We start from the raw sequence: 21105 nt of genomic DNA, 5'->3' as shown, positions 1-21105 counted from the left end.
TTGCATAGCTATTAAATTAAATAAAAAAAAATTTTATTAAATTAAATAAAAAAAAATTTAAATTCATTAACAACTGAATACAAATAATTTTACTCATTCAACCCCCCCCCTCCCCCAACCTTCTTTAATTTTAACACTACTTTTAACCCTTTAAGGAAGATTGGAACACCGCTGTCCCATAAAGAAAATAATTTTTCCTGACTACCTAAAGTCATTTTTTTCTTATGTCTGTACATAATTGTAAAGCAGAAGATTGAAGGAATCTAGAATTTTTTTGCAAGTCTATTTGTTATGTAGTAAATATTTAAGCTAAAAAATGGCGAATTTTTAAATTCTAAAATTCATAATTGATTTAATTATTTTTTATACTTCCAATTTTTTTTTAATGAAAACCCTTTTGGCAATAAAAACTACAATACTCATACATAATATTTTTCATTAAAGCGAAAAATATTATTCATTGGTATTGTCAGAAAAATTATTTAAATTTTTGAGCTATTTTTGTCCCTATCGTTCATAGAAGCACAAAATACACCGAATCAGACTCTGTTAGACTTTTCAAGGTTAGATGTAAGACTTACCATGGATTATGTTTCTCAGTTTAATTTTTATTTTTGATTTTCAGTCCATAAAAAGTGTCTCGTCGTTAAAGGGTTAAAGAGTAAAGTTGAAAAATACCGAAAAAAAAGTGCAAAATCATCTCACCAACAACGACGATAGTTGTTTGCGATATTTTCCAAAGAGAAGACATTCTTTGGTAGATGGGTAGGGATACCAGTACTTGCTTGCTATCTTTAACCGTTTATCTCAAGTCTGATTTTCTAAGTTTAGATGTAAGACGTTTCATTGATTTTGTACATTGGTTTCATTTTTATTGTTGATTTTAGGTCAATGAAAAGTGCCTCGTTCTTAAAGGATTAAAGGGCCGCTATAATCGTATGTATTATACTGAAAATCGAAAAATTATTATATTACTCCTTTTGGAGTTCAAAAGTTTTCTAAGTCTAGAGTTTAAAGTTCGACCAATGAAAATTGAAGAGAATCAACACGAATGTAATCAATCAGGCATTAGTTATTGGACCGCTGTGTAATCTGTATGAATCCAAAACCATAATCACTCTACAATTTATAAATCAGCAAACTGAATAATTATCGTGCAATAATGCATAATATTTCATCAAGAATCTGGAAGATCAAGCACGTGACGATTTATTATATTGAATAATTAATTTCTATAAGCATATTCTAAGAATGATATTGCCACACGTAATTCGTAATGTATTTAGCGGTACATTTGTAAGACAGTCTGTGGGGCAAAGCAAAAAGGAAAAAAGAATAATAATAGTAGGGGGGACTGGGGCAAAAAGTCACAAATCGAAAGATTCAAAATTCAATATTTTCCAAGGTAAAAAAAATAGCGGCTCAATTTTTTTCTATAGATAGCCTCCATAGACCTTCTTCAATGTCGTAAGTTTCTTAGAATTCGAACAAGGAGTTTAGAAAATAAAAAATATCGAAATTTTTAGCCCTATTTTTGAAATATTTTCCTTGCAGAAGATAACAATTATTACCTACTTATTTTCCAAAATTGATGCACTGGTGAATATTTTCTAAATAATTTGGATTTTTTGAATACGAATCCGCTATCTATTAGAATTTCACAAAAGTTCTTTTCTCCAGAGATCCTTTTATAAAAAATGGCCCCTTGGGGTAAAAAGTAACAAAAGGTATAGAACAAAAAGTAACAAAAAAAAGCGAAGCAATTTCTGATGTCTCACGGCGAAAAGAAACGTCATTATCATGTCTCGCCGCTTGTTGTTTGCATTGGACAAACGATTTGCAGTCTTTTGTGTTTTTTTCTAAAATAGCTTGAAAAGCGCATTTCTCGTTTTCTCACTTTTCTCACAGAGAAAACAGTGTTTTACAAAGGTGTAGATGAATAAATTTTCTATGAAAATATGTCCTCTAGGTATTTTTTTTTCAAATTTACGGAAGCCCGTAATGAAGCGAATCAAAATATGATAATACCCAATGTCTGGTACTATTTGCCCCAGCATTTCTAAGAATGGTCACAAAATTACCTTTTAGAAATCGGCCTGATAAACGTATTTTCTTACAAAATAGAGCAATATTACTTTCACAAAGTTGTAGAGCGGTAAATTTCCTATAAAACTGCGCTAATTAGAAATTTTTGAAGCGCTCGAGTATCTTGTGACTTTTTGCCCCAGTCTCCCCTAATAATTTAGTACAAACATTTACGTGCATAATTTTAAAGTATTTTCTTTTAATAATACTGTAATAAATATTTAGAGTAAAATTTCGAACATCTGTTAAGAATATGGATAAGTACAAAGCTTTTTTATTACTTAAATTTTATAATAATATTTATTACCATTTAAAATTCTTATGGAAGAAATCTTGAAATTCTGGGAACATTCTAAAGTTTTTTTTTTTACAAAAAAAAACTATTTAAATATCCAAAATATTTCTTTAGAATTATTTACTTTTTCGAGTGGAATATTTGTTTTTATTCATTACTTAGCAAGATTGTGCAAACTCGCTAAACAGTCTTTGTGATTCTAAATTTCTTATTTTTGAATCATCTGTATAACAAAATTTCTGTATTGCATTGCAAGAAATGTTAGCAGGTTCATCACCTGAAAGTCCCATCTTCATATTGTCGATCATGATTGCGATATTCTCAGTTATTTCTCACATGATCGATCGTGATCTCATTCTTTTTTTTTGCTTATGGCCATCAAGAACCTCTCTCTCAACAACAAATTGTCCAAGTCAGCTAAAATATAATATCAAAACAGCACAGATGGTTGTTTTGGTCTCTCACAGAATGAGTTGTGCAAAAAATGTTTGACCCACCTTAACAAGAGGTGTTTTATCTTACACCGCGAGCTGGTTAGCCTTGATCCCTTGTCCGCTATTTGCCGATTGGAGAATTGATGAATTTCTTCCATGTAATATTCCTAGGTGATTTTTTTTTAGCATTCACCCAGCATCAGATAATGTGATTGATAAACAACCATTTTTGAATGGGTTAAAAATCATTAGTATAGCCAAGTTTCAAAAGGTGATCTGTTCGCCTCTCTCTGGAGATAGATGTGAATATATGTGGTGAAGAATGTACATAGTATTTCTTCTTTTATTTGCTCTGGGAAACTAGTATATAAATTGTTTTGCTGGTGTATAGCTATATAGCATGAAACAAGTGAGGAAAACGTCACTGATTTTCAAATTGGTATTCTACTGTGTGTGTGGTTGGATTTTCAATTTGCTTATACGCGATCGTGATCGTGACACGATCGCCATCATTCGCACAGTGAATGCGTCAAAATCGGCTCAATTCGGGTTTAATTCGTTAGTTTTATACTGTCGACCGCTGAATAAGTTGGGAGTTTGGATACCTATGAGATTGTCATTCGTGGTTAGTCAATGTTGATCGATACGGTGGAATAGATGTGTAGACCTTTAAGCCTGAGTACTGCACTTTGAAATTTAAAAAAAAAAGAAAACTGGGTAGCAAAGGAATAAGAGAGACAGATATCAGAGACAAAGAAGTGCTAATAGGAGTGGAATTGTGTGATCATTTAATGGAGTTCTGTGTTCTATAGATCACGATCGCGCTAGGTTGAGTTTTATTCGAGGAAAATTTTTCTCCAAGTGCTTTTCCTCCAAATTAATGCTCAGTTTGTAGCAGTGTTGTTTCATCCACTCTTCAGCACCTCTACTTTGATCACGATGTAAGATTTATTTGGACGTCTTTTTTTTTGCGCATTTAACCATCTTTAGGTAATCGTTACTGTAAAAACTTCACTGATTGATCATTGATTAATGATCACGGTTGGATTAATCTTCCTCCAACTGCTGCCCAACAGGTCTAATATGTGGATGATTTGAAGCGGAAATGGGTGTTTTTTTTTCGTTTGTAACTATCCCAGAGGAAGACATGATTTTCTAGTGAAAAATGTTTAATATTTTTTATAAAAAAAATTCATCGATCAAGCGTTTTTTTTTTTTGAATGATACAGTCATTTTTTGTTGTTTGAAAATGAAAGTTTCCCTCAAGGTGGGGAGTGGTGAAAAATGCCAACTTTTTCAAATAACATTTGTGATCGTTTTGAAAGTGAAATTGATCGAGTGTTATGTTTTTTTAGGTGTCCAAACTGTTCACAAAGATCAAAGTGAAGATCACTCTATTGAACTTTCCAGACAATACAATTGTATATTTTTCGTTAGAAACGAAATCATTGGAAATTTTGGAAGACAAAAGTTTTTTTTTCTTTTGGTTTTAAGATAAACTGTTAGTCTTGAGAGTCTGGAACAAAAAGATAAAAGATTGTGTAGTTTGCAAGAGAAAGAGACGGTAGAAGGAATTTACTGGGTGAAATGTAGGTCGACTACAGTTCATTGACTTTTTCTTAGCTCACGATGACTTCGAGACTCAAGTTTTACATTATATTTTATACCTCACCATCCGTGGATGAATCTCTTTCTCTCTCACCACATTCACCATCTCCACACAGCACCGAGAAAATATCACTCTCGCAATGTCGCAAAAGAAGTAGGGGCAGACTTTTTGCACAATTTACAGAAAAATCATCAAAAACTTAAAAGAATCTCTTGGTGCTTGAGAAAAATTACCAAAAAAAAAAATAACAGACAGTGTGCAAAATGCATAGTCAATCCAACAAGACCTAATTTTAAAAGTGAAGCAATAGTGGAGTTTAGAAATACGTTTGACTTAAATATGCAACTTTTATATGAGTGTGATTTTTACGCAATTAAAATTACACTCCAATATTCAACCATTTTCAGCTACAATGTCTCTCAAAAGACACCTTGCGAGAGGTTTTACACCTCCAGAAAGGTCGTTTTGCAGAAAGTCACGAGATTGAGGAAGAAAGAGAACGATATGGAGGAGTGTGTAGAAAATCTCATGTGGATACTTTTCACAACTGCAATTTTAACGGATCATTAGATTAGGTTCTTCAGGAATACAATATTCATGGGGTAATGTGAATGATTTGTGAAGCATATCGAACGTAAAATGTGCTATGTGGACCTCTGAGACATTTGCCAGGTTTTGAATATTGTGCAGATTTATTCGAGATTCGGCTTATAAGAAATGTTTCGAATTTGATACAGTCTGATCCAGAAATCACTGCATCGAATATATCTCTTTCTGATGAGTACAAGTTTGTGTTTTCTTTTTGTAGATTAAAGTACTTATTGAAAAGGTAATAAATTCTGCCATAAACAAGAATGCTCTACTTTAGCAAAACTTTACTGGTTAGAAACATAAAGTTGCTTCTGGAAGCAAAGAAAGAACCTCCGCGCGTATTTGAAGCTTTGGATTAACTAATCTCTCCACCACTAAGGCCGTGACTGGGAATAATCGTAATAGGGTCTTTTTAGGACCAGAATCTCTGGATATTAGAGAAGCTTCTAGTGCTTTCTCATATTGACCACGATATAGTGTAAACGGTGTAAACATTTTCAAAATTCTTATGCGTTGCTGCCATAAAGAAAAACCATTCATAATTTAATAATAGAAGTAAAGATCAGGGGCCCATCAAGCCTAACAAAAAGTGAAGCTATTTTTCAGTTTTCCTTGTAAAAATTTTGCAGATATTGCACCACGACTTAAACAAATTTACTAGTAGTTCTTATACTATTTCAACGAATATTATGAAATCTGTATTTTTAGATAGCTTTTCATGCACAATTTCGAAATATATCAGACTGATAAGTCAATTCTCTTTAGAAAAAAACTTGCCAATAGTCTTCAGTGCCTCTATGCAAAAACTTATGGAAAAATGAAATGTCGAGAGGCCCCTGTAAAGATCAAATGATCTATTTGCTCCCTCAATAGTAAAAATAAGACTAAACGGAGATTCTTTCAAAAAAATAATGACCCGAAAGAATACTATTCGTTTTCATCGAAACACTATCCTCAAATCTATCTTCAACACTTAAGCGTATACTTCTGGAGAGAAAGCCATAAATAAAAGATTCCCCAGGAAAGCTATGCAAGCCATTGTGAGAAGGCGTCGACCTCGAGGCAGACCTAGGACAAGGTGGCTGAATCAAATTCAGAATCTTGCCTTGGATCGCTTTGGGATCGAACCCGAACATCTTCATGAAGTGGCGGAGGATCGACAAGCGTGGGCTGCTAATTTAGATGTCATGGGCCCGCGACCCCAATAGGGATAAGCAGTTGAAAATTAATGAATGAGAAAGCCATAAATATATAACTAAATAGAACTCTACTAAGAGCTAAACCAGTTGTATTACTCATATTGGCAGGAATGCAACTTATTTTATTTTTGTCATTCGATAAGACTGTGTAGGGTATACAAAACACCTTAGTATGAGATGTTTCTCCTCATCAGTCAAAAGTTTGAAATGTTTTTGGAGGGAAAGATCACAATTTTGCAGTCGTATTTGCTGCTCAAAAGTCTTCTGAGAAAGAAAAATTACAGCCCAATTTATTGGACAGCCTCAGGAGTTATTGTCAGTAAAAAACAGGATAACATTCAAACGATAAAATTGGTTTGATAATTGTTTAAAGAATTTGATTTAAACAGTTTCTCGATAAAAAAACATTTGAAAATATCAAAATTTGTTACCTTCACAAAGCATTAAAGTAATCAAACTGTAAATGGTTAAATGTATCTTTTACTTGCTGGAAATGACTCTTTAATTGGGTGTTACTAAAACAGACGTAATCAATATCTCTAACCGTTTGGTCTCTATCGTCAGATAAAGTAAATCTTATTCCATCACAATTAGTGATTCCAAAATTTCAAAATCTTTTGAGGGTTCAGAATAACGGGTAGAAGATATAAATATAACGCAAAATCGATAAATGCACTTAAGTTTGAGTAATGACACATAAAGTTTATATGGAAAACATATGGAATAATAGTGTTTATCCAGTGTTTATTTATTTTATTAAGAAAATAATATTGACAAATCTTGTGAAGAATTTTGTTTATCTGATAAATTCTCTCTTCAGTAGAATAATTATGTTTCAACTATACAGATTTAATTCTTCTTATAATAATTATTAAAAATGTTTTTTTTTTAGTTTACATTAAATTTTATATATATACAGTAAAAAAATATTTTGTAAAAATGTTCGTAAATGTTTGTGAATTCCTATCGGGGAGTTACGAAATGCTCGTGAATTGTAAACCTCACAAACAAGTTCGTAAAAGCTTGTACTTTTCTCACAAACATTGTTCGTAACATTATCATTTGACGAACATTTTTTGTATTTTTACAAACATTTGTTCGTAAAATTTTGTCATTTGTTCGTAAATGTTCGTAAAATGTTCGACAGGAAAACAAACATTTACGAACAAATGACAAAATCTCACGAATACTTTTTTATGTGTTTACGAACATTTACGAACAAATGATAGTAAAAGTACAAAAAATGCTCGTCAGGTGATCATGTTACGAACAATGTTTGTGAAAAAAGTACAAACTTTTACGAATATGTTTGTGGGTTATACGATTCACGAGCATTTCGTAACTCCCCCATAGGAATTCACAAACATTTACGAACAATTTTACAAAATATTTTTTTCTGTGTATATATATCAATATCCTTTAGGCAATTGATAATGAAACAATTTATATGATAGTTGGATGTTATCGATCAGTTATCCAAAACATGCATTGAAAACCCTTTTCAATTTCAAGGAAATGTCTCAGTTGTGAAATATATAATTTATATTCACGAGCATATGTGTATGTATTAAGCATTGTGGTTAAATTCTATCACGCAAAACTATCACGTTTTGAAGTGTATATATATATATATTTTTTTTTTGAGTTAATATGTTGAAAACATCACCTTGTAACTTTGTCAATTGACACGGAAGATTCTGCTGACCCTAAACACAAAATATATCAATATTTATTTTGTGCGTATAAAATCTCAACTCTGTTTTTTGAGGTCTTTTCTTGGTCACATATAAATCTACATATAAAATGCAAATACCTTTTGCTGCTTTTATCCCTCACAATGAAAATCAATAGTTTTGTTGATGCAGATATTTCCTATAAAACGATTGAACTTTCCTTTCAAGATCACTGAAGCAAATTTATTCAAAACCTTCGACTTTCACTTTTTCCACACTTTTTATTTTTACCTCTGTATGTGAGGGCATTTTTTTTATAACTTCTTTATTTTCACCGTCATAAATACTAATGCTTTGCAAAGCTGATGTATTGATTTTTTTTCTCAATTTTATTGGTGGCTTTGCTGTGTATAAATTAGAAAATATTAAATTATCTGTTAAATGATAGTATTTTATTTCCTCCAATAAATCCTCCTGCGAGTTAGAGATATCTCTGAATATTTAATTTAAATGGGGGGAAAATGAAAGATTTCTTTATAAGACGATTTATAGCAATGCTTTTTAATGCTTACAATATATAGATTTCAATAAAAATACTGCTTATTCTGAATCTGATTCTAAAATAAAATCGCCTACAAAATTTTTCTTCTAATTATTTTTATCAGTAGTTCTTATTTTTTTCCAACACCACTAAAACATCATTCTCAAGACTAGACAATACATTTATTCAAATCATGTCTGTCTTCCTCGAAACTCTTATGAATTTCTATTAGATAAACATCAAAAGGTGCCGAATTTTTAATAAACACCGAGAGAGAATGAAATTTCCTTAGTGCAGACAAGACTTTACAACTGAGTAAAGAAAGCGTTTCTCTTGTGAAAGATATCCCATGTCCATTTGTGAGTGGCTTTTAGAATGATTATAAGAAAATTGTACTTGAGTTCTTATGGGCTCTAAAAATACTTTTAATGCATAATCCCAAGTAAACGAGGAAAAATCTGGGAGAGAAAGGAAAGATCAATGGACGAAAAAGTGGCTGAAAGAGGGCAGAAAAAAGTGAGAAAAGTTAAACGCCTCGAGTGCACTTTTGAATTGTTTTAATTAATTCCAATTATCTCAATTAATGATATCCTCGTAACCTTATGGTGGTTTAGCATTTTCATTAAATTGAAAGAAAAAAATCCATGCTCTGAAATTGCCTGCAACAGATAAAGCTTGACGCTCGATGGAAAATGCACAATTATTTATCAGTTTGATACTATTAACATTGTGTTTTCCGGCGAGATTTCACAGTCCAATGATTGGGGCGTTTTTCTCGACACATTTCTCTGCCGCAAGTGGGCGGTTTTTCGTACGTCTAATCTTCCAAGTGATTTTCTTATCAAACAATATTAACAAGTGAATAAAATTGTTCCCTCTCTCTCTCTCACTCACTGTGGTCTTGGCGACGATGAGAGGAAACTTTTGCATTGTCTGCTACTTGCAATCATATTTTTGCACCAAGATAATTGCTGTGGAAATTTCTTCATTGTACCGCAGTAAAGCAAGAGATTTTCATATAAAAAAAAAATTTAAAAAAAAATTGTGAGGATTGTGTTTGTGTTTGAGTTGAGAAATAACACTTTTATTGCTCAATTTTGAATTTCATAAAAAAAATCAACAAGTTTTTTTTATTGCAAAAATACTGTGATAAATCACATGAAATTCGTTAAAAATTGGTTGCATGCGACATTGATAAAAAGTTCCTAATTATATCAATTCTGATCTTCAATCCTTTTCCACTGCTGGTGCGCTCAATCAAGTGATACTCTTGTTAATTTAACAAAGGTCTTTTGTCTGCTTGACCATCAATGGATCAGTAAAGAGAAAAAAAAACAGTGTCGCGAGGAGACAATTTGTAAAACCATGATCCCCATAATGTTGAAAATTTAATACTGTCGCAATGGATGTGAATTATCCAATTTTATTCAATTGTGATAATTCAAATGTATTTTATTCAATAATACACACACAATTGTTACTTAATGCCTTATAAATTGATTTGATTTAAATAGAAAATAAGAAATAACAAAAAAGTCACGATTTGGCAGGGTGATTTCTTTTTTTGCCATCGTCGCCACAATACCAGAAAAAAATCCCACTGGTTCTAATTAATCTCAGCTGGTTATTCTGACGGATGGTGGGAAAGAAGCACAATAATTTTGCAGTGGTTTTTCTTAGCAGAAATTATGTCATTTCATTTTTCTAGTAAATACATTACGACAAATTAGTTCCATTACACTTCGAACAAATTGGGATTTGGAATAATAAGCTTATTGATGGTTAGTTTAAGAAATTATACCCGGATTTACTTGAGAGAACAAGTGTTTGTCATTATTTCATTTAAAGTGCATAGACACAGTTACCACATTGAGAAATTTACCTGTTACATTTTTTAATATTTATTTCTTCGTTTTTTGCCTTAGAGGCACTCAATGGGTTAAGTTGGTAGAACACTCGCTCTATGATGCAAGTATCTGGCAGTAAAGGTATTTTGAACTGCATTCAGTTCAAACTGCACCACCAAAAATACCAAAAAAAAATCTACAAACATTTTAGGCCCTATTTTTGACATAAGTAAGCATTAAAATTTCTCTCTTCTTTTCGAGGCAGATTTAGACAGTCCGTTCAAATCAGAGATGCTGAATTTGATTAATTATAATTATTATAATTAAATATATTCCCACAAAAAACCAAAATCCATGATCAACATAGTATTCCGGATCAATTATACGTTTGTAAATCTCGCAACCCCTAAGAGTAATCGACTGAAGTGCACAATGCAATTGATTAAGGTCGTGTGGCAAATTTAACAGAGTTTGTGACCTTTATAGCTCAGTTACTAAAGTACTAGTCTAGCCATAAGAAGTTTCTGCATCAATCCTCAGTTTTTGGGTGACAACACAATTATTGCCAAAATGAATGTTTTCCTTTTCTAAGTAAAAGCCAAATGGTCCTCGCGACTCATGAGGATCAATTTTAGAATAGAAATATATGAAGATTTGAGATACTTTGTGGGATGCTTGAACTTATTGAATGACTATTCTCTTACTTTACTATCCTCCTGTGGATTAGTCGCGAAGAGCAAAACTAAGAAAATTTATTATCACAATTAAGACCTGTGTGATGGAAGAAGTCTTGAGGGCAATGATCGCACAAGATCACATTGCTATTGATTGAACAAACAGCATGATCACTATATCGAAACTTGACACTTTTCCGCAGAAAATCCGTGTATTGCCTGTTGATCACGTAAATAAGCCAGCAGATTGAATTTATGGGTTGTTCATGATAAAATTCGATCATGTTTTTGCCTTATTGAATGTGGGTGACAAAACAGTGCACGATCCAGCGACATGATCCCACACATTGAAACTATTTTTAGTACAACAATTTGGGTGATGTAAAAAAAAATGCAGGACTGTACTTTCTTGAACCTTCTCAATTTCTCATTGTGGAAAATTTTTGCTGAAGAATTAACCATTTATTTCCGGAAGTAAGACTCAAAATACCTTGAACTCAATATATTTTGTCTGCAAAAGCGCAAAATTATGCCGGAGACATTTTGTGACAAAAATGTGCCTTCCATAGCAGTTTTTCATGCCATATTCATTCAGCAAAATTATTTTGCGGAAACTCAGTTGAGTCTTTTGCCAGACATTCGAGCAAAATTTTGCAGAATTTACATAGTGCTGATTCTAATCACAAAAGCAAATGCAATTTTCTTTTTTTTTTGGCCAAAAATAGTGTTTCTTTCCATAGGAGAATATCACAAATTTTAAGGTGTGTTCTTGAGAAGAAAGAAATGTCTTGTGGCGAAAGAAACATGTGTGACATCTTTCTCTTGAACTTAAAAAAGAGCCAAAAGCATTACAGAGATGACACTGTTTCCTCTTCCCGCCTAATGAAAGGAAACAATTTGTATGCAAAAGAAGTGCCATTTTCAGATGGAAACACCCGCGCGCGAAAGTTTCACCCATTATTGTTTGTGGTCACGATCGTGATCATTGCGCGATCTTTTTGTGATCAATTTTGTGGCCCACGACAAAAGCGCGAGAAGTGTGTGCGATCCTCAGAGTGAAAGATCAAGACCAGGAAACTGGTTTCCATCGCCAAATTCACCTTCTTGGGACTAAAAAGTGGGGAAATCACTACAAGATCAGCACTATGCGATCACTCTGTGATGACTCATTTCCTTGTTTTTGACCATTGTTGGGAGGATTTTTGGCTGATTTTGTACCGAAACTTCTGAGTGCAGACTCCTTCATAAAAAAAATGTTTATTCTTCCGTTTAGCACCGTGCAAAAATTGGTTATTTCTCGATGTCTAATTAAATAGAGAACTCTATAGCAACAATTCAAATAGACAAGAAGGTTTTTTTTTCTCTGTGATCTTCTCTCTCTCGATGACTAAATAAAAAATTCAGGGACTTAGAGCTCCACAAGTAGCCTCTAAGTCATCCCTACCAAAAAAAAAACATTAGATTTACTAGAAACACCACAAAAGTGAACCAAATCGTCGAGACTTGTGAAAGTCATAGTGTGTGAAGAAATAAATGTAAAAATTGAAAAAAAAAGAAACAATATTGCATAAGGGACATTGAAAGCTCGATGAAATCTTTGGAAGTGTTAAAAAAGAGTATCAAGGCTGTGACGAACAATTTCTATAACGCGAAGAAAAACATTATTATAAAGTTAAATTTTATACGATTGATCTAATTAAATTGTGTTGTTTTTTTTAATCATGAAAAATTAATTTTTTTTGAGAGGTGATCTTTGATCGTAAACAGTGTAGTGGAAAATTTTTAAGCTTTTTTAATACTGAAAATTCTCTAAAGTCCTTGATCTTCACTATCTTAATACTAAAAGGTTTTTTTATTGCATAATTTCTTTTCATGATCGTCGTAGTTTTTTTTTTCAATTGATCGTGAGAAGATGTAACATGATTATTATCTTAGTTTTTTTATATCTAGAAATAAAATTTTTATAATAAGGATTGGCATTATGTGATGATTAAAAAATAACATTATTCCGTGACCTTTTTAGATCGTGATCATTTAGAATCAACTTTTTATAACATCGAGAATAGTGTCTAGAACTGCAGGATTTTATTATGTTTTTATAGTGATCGTGATCACGACAGTACATTATAAAACAATAATAAATTATAATAGATTTGAGTCGATTTAAGGAAGGTTAGCGTGAAAATTTATGCTATAGAATATCCTTGTGAATTTTTTGTTAAGCAAGGAAATGCAAGAAAATTCTTTGATTAAGTATTTCCTATTAACGAATTATATCTCTACTAACAAATAATTACATATTTCTATAGGAATCTACAAAAATTTCAAAATTTAACTCTATTATTTTTATTTATATTTCTATTTCTATTTATTTTTATGAAATATTTGACACTTTTTATAGTCATGTAAAAATCACAAATAGGGGAAACTGGGGCGCCTCCGTACACGGGATAGTACCGAACACTGCGATTTTTAATTAGATATTAGACTTCAGAGGATGAGACTTTTATGAATTCATACACTGAGAAAAAAACGGGATGCGATTACCTTTTTTGCCTCATAACATTAATATTTTTAGGTGTAAATATATCAACATTTTTTAATGTTAATATTACACCTTTTTAAGGGTAAAATTAACATGAAAAGGGTAGCTTTAACCCCTAATACACCTAAAAAGCATAATATTTACACCGATTTCGGATCAATACTGCAGGGTAAAATAAATATTTCCGGAATGTTATTTGAGCTTTTTCGGATTTCTCTCAGTGTAGAAAAAATGATCGACACTGTATAATAGTTTAGAAACAAAAATCTGTGGTCAGTAGTTCTCCATGTTTGGTGATGCCCCAGTTTCTCCTATATTAAAATTCATTATTTTAAGTCAAAGAATCAAGTTTTATTGATAAAAAAAATTAAATTTTCCTGATCTTAATGTTAATCAATCCAGGGGAAGGCTTTCAGGATTTGCACGTATACTGTCTTCGAGTATTCCACATTTTCTCATATTTCTTTAATGAATCTGACCTATCAATGGGAATAAATTTTAATAGCTAGTATCAGGTCACACAATAACTTAAAAAATAAGTAAGATTCATTAAAGAAATATGGGAAAAGCACGAAATGTTCGAAGCCAGAGTATCTGCGAAGTCTGAAAGCCTTTCCATATCTGAATTTTAGTGAATTGAAGAAATTTCAGAAAGTTAAAATGTGCAATTTCGAACATGGAATGTGAATGATATTGGTGGATTCTTTCTTGATGTTGATGATAATGAAATGATAATTTTAAAGTTATTAATGGATTGTTATGGCTCCGGCACATAAATCAGATGAACTTCGTGAAATTAAAATCACAATTCCTTAATTCTTTCTCAAGCATTTTTTATATTAATGTCTATCTCACTCTTACGCATTCTCTTTTGAGCGTCAAAAAAAATCAGTTTAGTAGTAGTTCAACCTAATTTTAAGTTCGCAAGACTGAAATAGACAAATTCAAAGCAATTTAGAAACTAAGTATGGTGAATTTTGATTTCATGAATTTTTCCTGATCTAAAAGGTTATGCGGAAGGTGTTAATGACTATTTATCGTACTATATTTATTTATTTTCATTTTCATGTAGGGTAAAGTGTATAATTTGGAATTAGTGTTACAAGTTGGACAATTCGCCGGTACAAGTTGAACATGGCTTTTTTCTTGATAAATACAGTACAAAATTTGTTTTGAAGCACAAGGAACCAAATTATAAAACTAAAGCATTAAAAATATATAAATAAAAATGAAGTAGTAAATTTATAAAGACAAAAAGCCCTGTCCAACTTGTATCATTGTCAACTTGTACCACTGTCCAACTTGTACCACTTTACCCTATTGGATATTTTCTTGGCCGTCGTTTTGTTCACAACTATGTCCTTGAATCATTCCTTATAACGGTTTTTCAAGGTCAAAAGGCTTTAAGAGAGCATATATCTCAACCAAATATGGTCATGTTTGGGTTTACTAGAAATGTCTTCGAGATCTTGATAGATTTATTCAGGCTATGAACAAATAACTAGACTTTACTTTTCCCTAGACCAAAAAACATGTAAACCACTTGTGGCTTACAGCATCGGATTTTTCATTTCTCATGCTGTGGGAAAATTTTCTTTAGTCCGTTGAGACATTACACGATAGAGTTATCATAACTTTTTCTTGAAGAAATGAACATTTTATGACAGAGAGTGTCCAAATACGGTAAAACCACTGGCTTTTAGTCTAAAAATATCTTTGGAGATCGAGGAAAAAGAAACTCACATATTGAGCAAAAGATATTATTAAAAAAAAAAACATTGCAGAAAATTACTTCATTTGTCGCGTATGAAATTTTACCACTAAATCCCACCTTTTATTAGTTAATTTTAGTTCGTTGAAAGGCAATACATGCATCTCTCATCAATTCAGGCGTGAGAATTTGAAGAATTATTTAATATAGAAAATCATACTGGCAATTGATTGCACTTTTTCCACCTAAACACACACAAACGATTATATCGATCGACGTTCCGTTTTTTAAATTAATTGTAGCAAAACATGTGAACTTAATCATTCTATTGAGAGTGAAGTGAGATGCGAAGAAGTTAATAACAAAACTGATAAATTACAGGAAAATTGCGTGATTTTATTGTTATAGTTGTTCATATGCCAATGGCTCCATCTTCAACGAAAGTTTTATTATTCTGTATCGGAAATGATCTCTTGTATTATATGATGATGTTGGAAAGTGCAGAGATCATTATTGTGTGTTGGAATATTATAATTCCGAGCATTTTCTCTATAACGAATAAACGAAATCTTGTAAAAAAGTTGTTGATCTTTGAGTTGACTCAACCCTATAAAGACGAGAGGGTCAAAAATCGTGGGCCCGAAAAAATAATTTTTCCTGACTTTAGAGCAACATTTTAGATGTCCGAAGGAAAAATTTTGTTTTTTTGCTCACCGGTTACCTAATCGTCCTTAAAGGGTTATGGCCTCTACACACTAGAGAAATTTATGTCCATATTGAAGCAAATTCCCTACGCTTTTGTAAGAAAAACTCTTCAATATGGACATAAATTTCTCTAGTGTGTAGAGGCCATTAAAGAACTTACAATTTATGTGATTATGATAGATCACATAAGTACTTCATGTCGTTACCTCAAATCGTTTGTCCTTATGGCTCCTACACACTAGAGAAATTTATGTCCATATTGAAGCAAATTCCCTACGCTTTTGTAAGAAAAACTCTTCAATATTGACATAAATTTCTCTAGTGTGTAGAGGCCATTAGGGTTTGTAAATCAAATGCAAACAAACCGCTCAAAGATGTAGGAAAATATCACGATAGACGAAATTAGCCTACCATTCCCCTATCAATATGTTGGTCTTACTCTATCATCACTAAAAAAAAAATTCTTAGTCGGAAAAGTTTCTTTTGAAGTTTTAATAGGGGGAGGCTTTGAACTTTCGCATACAAAAATGATGTTCAAGTTCAGTGATTTTTTCTGACTACCATGCAAACTGTATGGATTCTCCAACTATGCCAAAAAAATGTCTTACTTATAAGGTTTATAATCCCACCAAACAAAATTCCAGGAAATCCTTAGATTTTCCTCCAGAGGAAAATGAAAATTTAATGGCGATTTATCCGATAGATGAATCAAGTTTCTATTATCGCACACGATTCACGCCATCATTGAACACCCCATTTTCACCGTAAATTTTGCACCGGACACTAAAAGTTGCACATCATTGTTTAAAGGGAACTCTAATCTACTTGATTAAACCATTTTTATATAGAATAAAACATTTTAATATCACTTTTTTGGAACTTTTCTGAGAGATGTTTTATTGACATTAAGAACCATTTTTTTGATTGGTTCTACGAGAATTTCACTCCGGAAACGGTTAAATCTGATGAATACTTTCTTAAAAAGTCCAAATATCACCAAATTTACACGAATCAATAAGTTTTTAAAGCTAAAAATTGACTAAAACTCTGCAAGCGAGAAGACCACACAAGATTCCACCATTCCTCCACGGAGCCGGATATGCACAAAAACGTTTGAATGCGCACCATTGAAGATTTCTCTGTTCCTGCAGCTGCAGGAATCGGGATTTAGCTCAGATATTGAGCTTCAGCAGGTGAACAAGCTAAAATTTTCACAAAACAGCTTCTCACGGACAATTTCTTTTCTTTGTCATGCAAAACAACACAATAGTGAGGTTATGTCAAAGATTGTCAAAAAACCAGTTGTAAACTGTATGAGCTTATTGCAGATGTGATTCTTTCATTGCACATTCAGTTTGTGCAAGCTTGAAAAATATTTTTATATCAAAGAAATGCAAAATTGCTTAATAATTACTCAACTGCAGCCTATTTGAGTCAAATTACTTCTTGTTTATCAACTTTACGATTTTTAAGTTTTCCTTTTTAGTGGTGGATCAAATCGGTAGATTACAATAGATGTGAATATGAGGGATCGTATCTAAAATGAAGTTTCCTGGAAAATATCTGAAAGAAGCAGTCTTCTATATGCGATCGATGAATCTGAGTCAAGTTTGTGAATTTTGTTCCACCCACAAAAAGTGCCTGTTCAGCCTAAAAGATTTTTACATAAATCTGATTCCTAATAACCCTTCTACCCTTTGTGATAGTAGTTTTTCAGAAAAGTGATATTAATTCTGCACAATCGTATGAAATATTGCACAGCAAAATTACAGTTTTGGACCTGTTTTTATTTTTTGTTTCCTGAAACTAGGAAAAAAGGATTAGACTCTCAATTTTTTCAGGAAAGATGGGATTTAAGGTTAGCTATTACAATATATAGCCATATGTGAGATTCATAAAGGAATATGGGAGAAATATGAAGTGTCTGAAGGTAGCGTATGTGCGAACGATCAAAGCCTCCCCTAAATATTTTGAAAATATGAAGTAAAAAAAATAATAAAAGTCTCAATGTGAAGAACTTTTACTTTGAAAAATTTCTCCAAAACAATACTTTAAATGGGTCTTTAACAGTTGTCCAAATATGGTTTTGTCGGAAGTATTTGTACCTCAATGGCTTATTGTTGAAGCGAAGTACTATATGAATTACTATAAAATTGTGCCAGTACAGAAGAATTTAAATTGATATTCAAAGCAATTAGTGTGTCAAAGTCACATGCCCAAAAGTTACTAAAGAAATTTTCACATTGTCGTGTCTTTTGCATCAACAACAATTATAATAATGTTTCTCCTCTTTTGTTTCAATTGCAGATTAGTGAACCAGGAAGTGTAACGAACGAGAGAGAGAGAAGCCATTATGTCTACGCTTATGTTTTGGAATAAACAGAATGGTGCTAATCAGAATGGGAGCGATACAAAGTCCGGCAAGAGAAACTGGCTCCATGCACCGGATGTTCTTGTCAATGGTCACGTTGCCTATCTAGTCAAAGTAAGTATAACAAGTATTTCTTGTTATCGTTGAAAGAAAAAAAAAACCCTTTCTTTTTTGCAAAAATTTAGAGCGACATGCATCACTTTCTCATGCATAATAGAATTGACAGAGAACTGATAAGCGACATGATAATTAAAGTTGAGTCTTCTGTCTGTAGTTATTCAGACAATAAACCCCACTCAAGGCTTTTCGAGCGGTTTATTTTTTATTAAAACGGTTTTAATTTTCCCACATTTCTCATCTGAATCATCATGCACAAAGAATTGGATATTTACATAAATATATTTTTTTAATGTTTGGATTTCCATGAAAGCTGATAAAAATGTTAAACTTTGAGCGAGATTATTTAAATGTGCGACAGTATTTTTTTTTTACATTGTCTCATGTTTTACTGATAATGCTAAAGAGACATTTTTTATACGTAAATACAAAACATTGACAAATTGTAGCTTTTTCTCATAATTGCATTTTTTTTCTAAAAGCATTTCTACATGTCATTCATCTCATATTAAAGGTGAAGGAAATTTGATTAAAGCTAAATGCATAAGTGTTTTGAATCACCTTGAAGTGCACTGTATAAATGTTTAATAGTGCCTCATTGCTATTTCATTTTCAAAGACTTCTTTGCATATTATACTGAGGCATAATATTAAGTGTAACTTTTAAACACTTAATATGGAATGTTGAAAAGTTGACTGAAGAAGATAGAATTGTGAATTAAAGGTTATGAAAATATTTAAAAGCATTAACAGCTATTAAGTAATCTTATTTATGTGGGAAGGGCGGGAAGTATTCATATATTCTTAAATTCGTTCGCAAGTTTCCAAAACATTTATTATTTCCTAGCATAAAATTTTTCCTAAAAGGATGTAAGTTTAAAAAAAAGATGACAACGCGTCCCAGCTTTGTACAATGCTCGAATTCACGAGATAGAGCTCATCGTGAATTAGTTTTTCGCGTGATCTTTTGGTGCTTTACTGGTTTACTAGAGATCAAATTGATTCATAAATCATAAAGCATTAGAAAATCAAAAAATCGGTACTTAGCCGATTCATTACCGATGAAGATCGATGCAGGCGGGTTCGAAATTTCAATGCCTTTCCAAAAAATCCAAATTTAACCAAACTGGTTCAAAACGGGACCCTCCAAAGTGATTGATCTTTGACCTTTAATAATTCAAAATGACGAATTTTCTGCTTGGGCCAATTTTGAGAAAAACCCGAAAAAACATGGTTTTTAGGGGATGTTAGTTATAGGGAATGTAAAATTATTCAAAAATCAGTACTTAACCGGTTCATTACCGATGAAGACCGATGCAGCCGGGTTCGACATTGCAGTACCTTTCCAAAAATTCCAAATTTAAGCAAATCGATTGGAAAATGGGCACTCCAAAGTGGTTGACCTTTGACCTTCAATAATTCAAAATAGTTTTTGAAGCCTCTGTCACACAGTTTTGATGAAAATCAATATGAAGTCATCCCAACTGGAGATTGTTTGGCAAAACAATTTCTTCTGGGTGCCTTTAGAGGAATTTAGCGAATTGCTCCCATTACTAGCCCTTCACTTTCAACAGATTTATTACTAATCGTGTTTATTCTATTTTTTTTAGCTGTAAATAATTAGGGAAGGCATTACTTTCGAAGATACACATTTTTGGAATATAAATGATTATATATGAATTGTGTTTACATAATTTAAATAGCCAATATCGAAAAGAAACTAACTGGGTTTAATTTATTTAAATATGTCTCATGTACGTTTAGCAAATGAGCCTTAATAAGAAGTTTAACTGTGTGAAACTGCCCCACCCCTTACAAATAAATAAATTTAATGAGATAATTTTGTAAAACTGCTTATTTAAGGTTAATTTTTACCGTTTTATGATCTTTTGAGGGATTAAATGTTACCCATATTTTCAAAAGGTTTATTTCAAACCTTTGTTAGATTATATTTTATTGTTTGATACTTTGTTAAGGTATCGAATTCTAGTCAATTTTCCTTAGGAAATTCAATTAAATTTTGATTTATTCCCATTTTTGCTCACAAGGATTGCTGAAACTGTGTAATGTTCTGAGTACGAATTCTTATTTTATGAAAAATTTTCAGAAGGAGACCCGATTACAAAAGCTAAATCGTTTTTTTTTATATGGCTAAAAAATCACATTCTGAGATGTTTTACCGTCATACAGTAAAAATGTCACCACTACAGTGTCTCAAAAGGCTCCCAAGAGAGTTCCTTCCACGTTCTTATTAGAATTCCTGCCAATATGACGCCTTCTTGAAAGGATCTATAAATGAAATTTTTTATATCTTTTTTTTCCTGAAGTATACGCTTAAGTGTTAAACTCTTTGAAAGGATTGATTTCATGAAATTATTACATTGCATACTAAAATATTACTTAAAAATCATCTTTTCCAAATTTTTGATAAAAGCATGCTTTTAGTTTATGAAACTTTTGAAATAATCTCTATACTGGCGTTAAAATTTGGTAGTCATCAAATATTTGAGATTCTGAAATAGAATAATGTGGATTATAGAACCGTCGATTTACATTTTGGATTCATAATAAACTATCTTTGCCAAAATATCGTTGATTGGTTCAGCAACTGGGCTATTTGCATTTCATTTGTATCTTCATTTGTTGGAAATTTTATGTAGCAAATGCGTTGCTTGCAATAAATATAAATACAAAGCAAATGCAGATAGC

The 21105-nt window shown here is 31.9% G+C and overlaps 1 protein-coding gene across 6 annotated transcripts in view; it reads left to right on the top strand.

The window, feature by feature from the left end:
- LOC129801862 (PTB domain-containing adapter protein ced-6) overlaps positions 1 to 21105 on the top strand; it is a 59801-nt gene that overhangs the window by 20195 nt on the left and 18501 nt on the right. For 3 of the 6 annotated variants that reach the window (XM_055847250.1, XM_055847252.1, XM_055847248.1), the window contains exon 2: positions 18217 to 18394. In XM_055847250.1, coding sequence (XP_055703225.1) covers positions 18263 to 18394 — 132 coding nt within the window. In that variant the 5' untranslated portion in view covers positions 18217 to 18262. Of the gene's footprint in view, positions 1 to 3297; positions 3756 to 18216; positions 18395 to 21105 lie in introns of those variants that run through there. The other 3 variants (XM_055847249.1, XM_055847251.1, XM_055847245.1) reach the window with 3 other exon arrangements.

This window comes from Phlebotomus papatasi, chromosome 2, assembly GCF_024763615.1.
Source record: "Phlebotomus papatasi isolate M1 chromosome 2, Ppap_2.1, whole genome shotgun sequence".
Taxonomy (NCBI): Eukaryota; Metazoa; Arthropoda; class Insecta; order Diptera; family Psychodidae; genus Phlebotomus; species Phlebotomus papatasi.
Note: the sequence above shows the minus strand (reverse complement) of the source record. Positions and strands in the feature narration are given on the sequence as shown.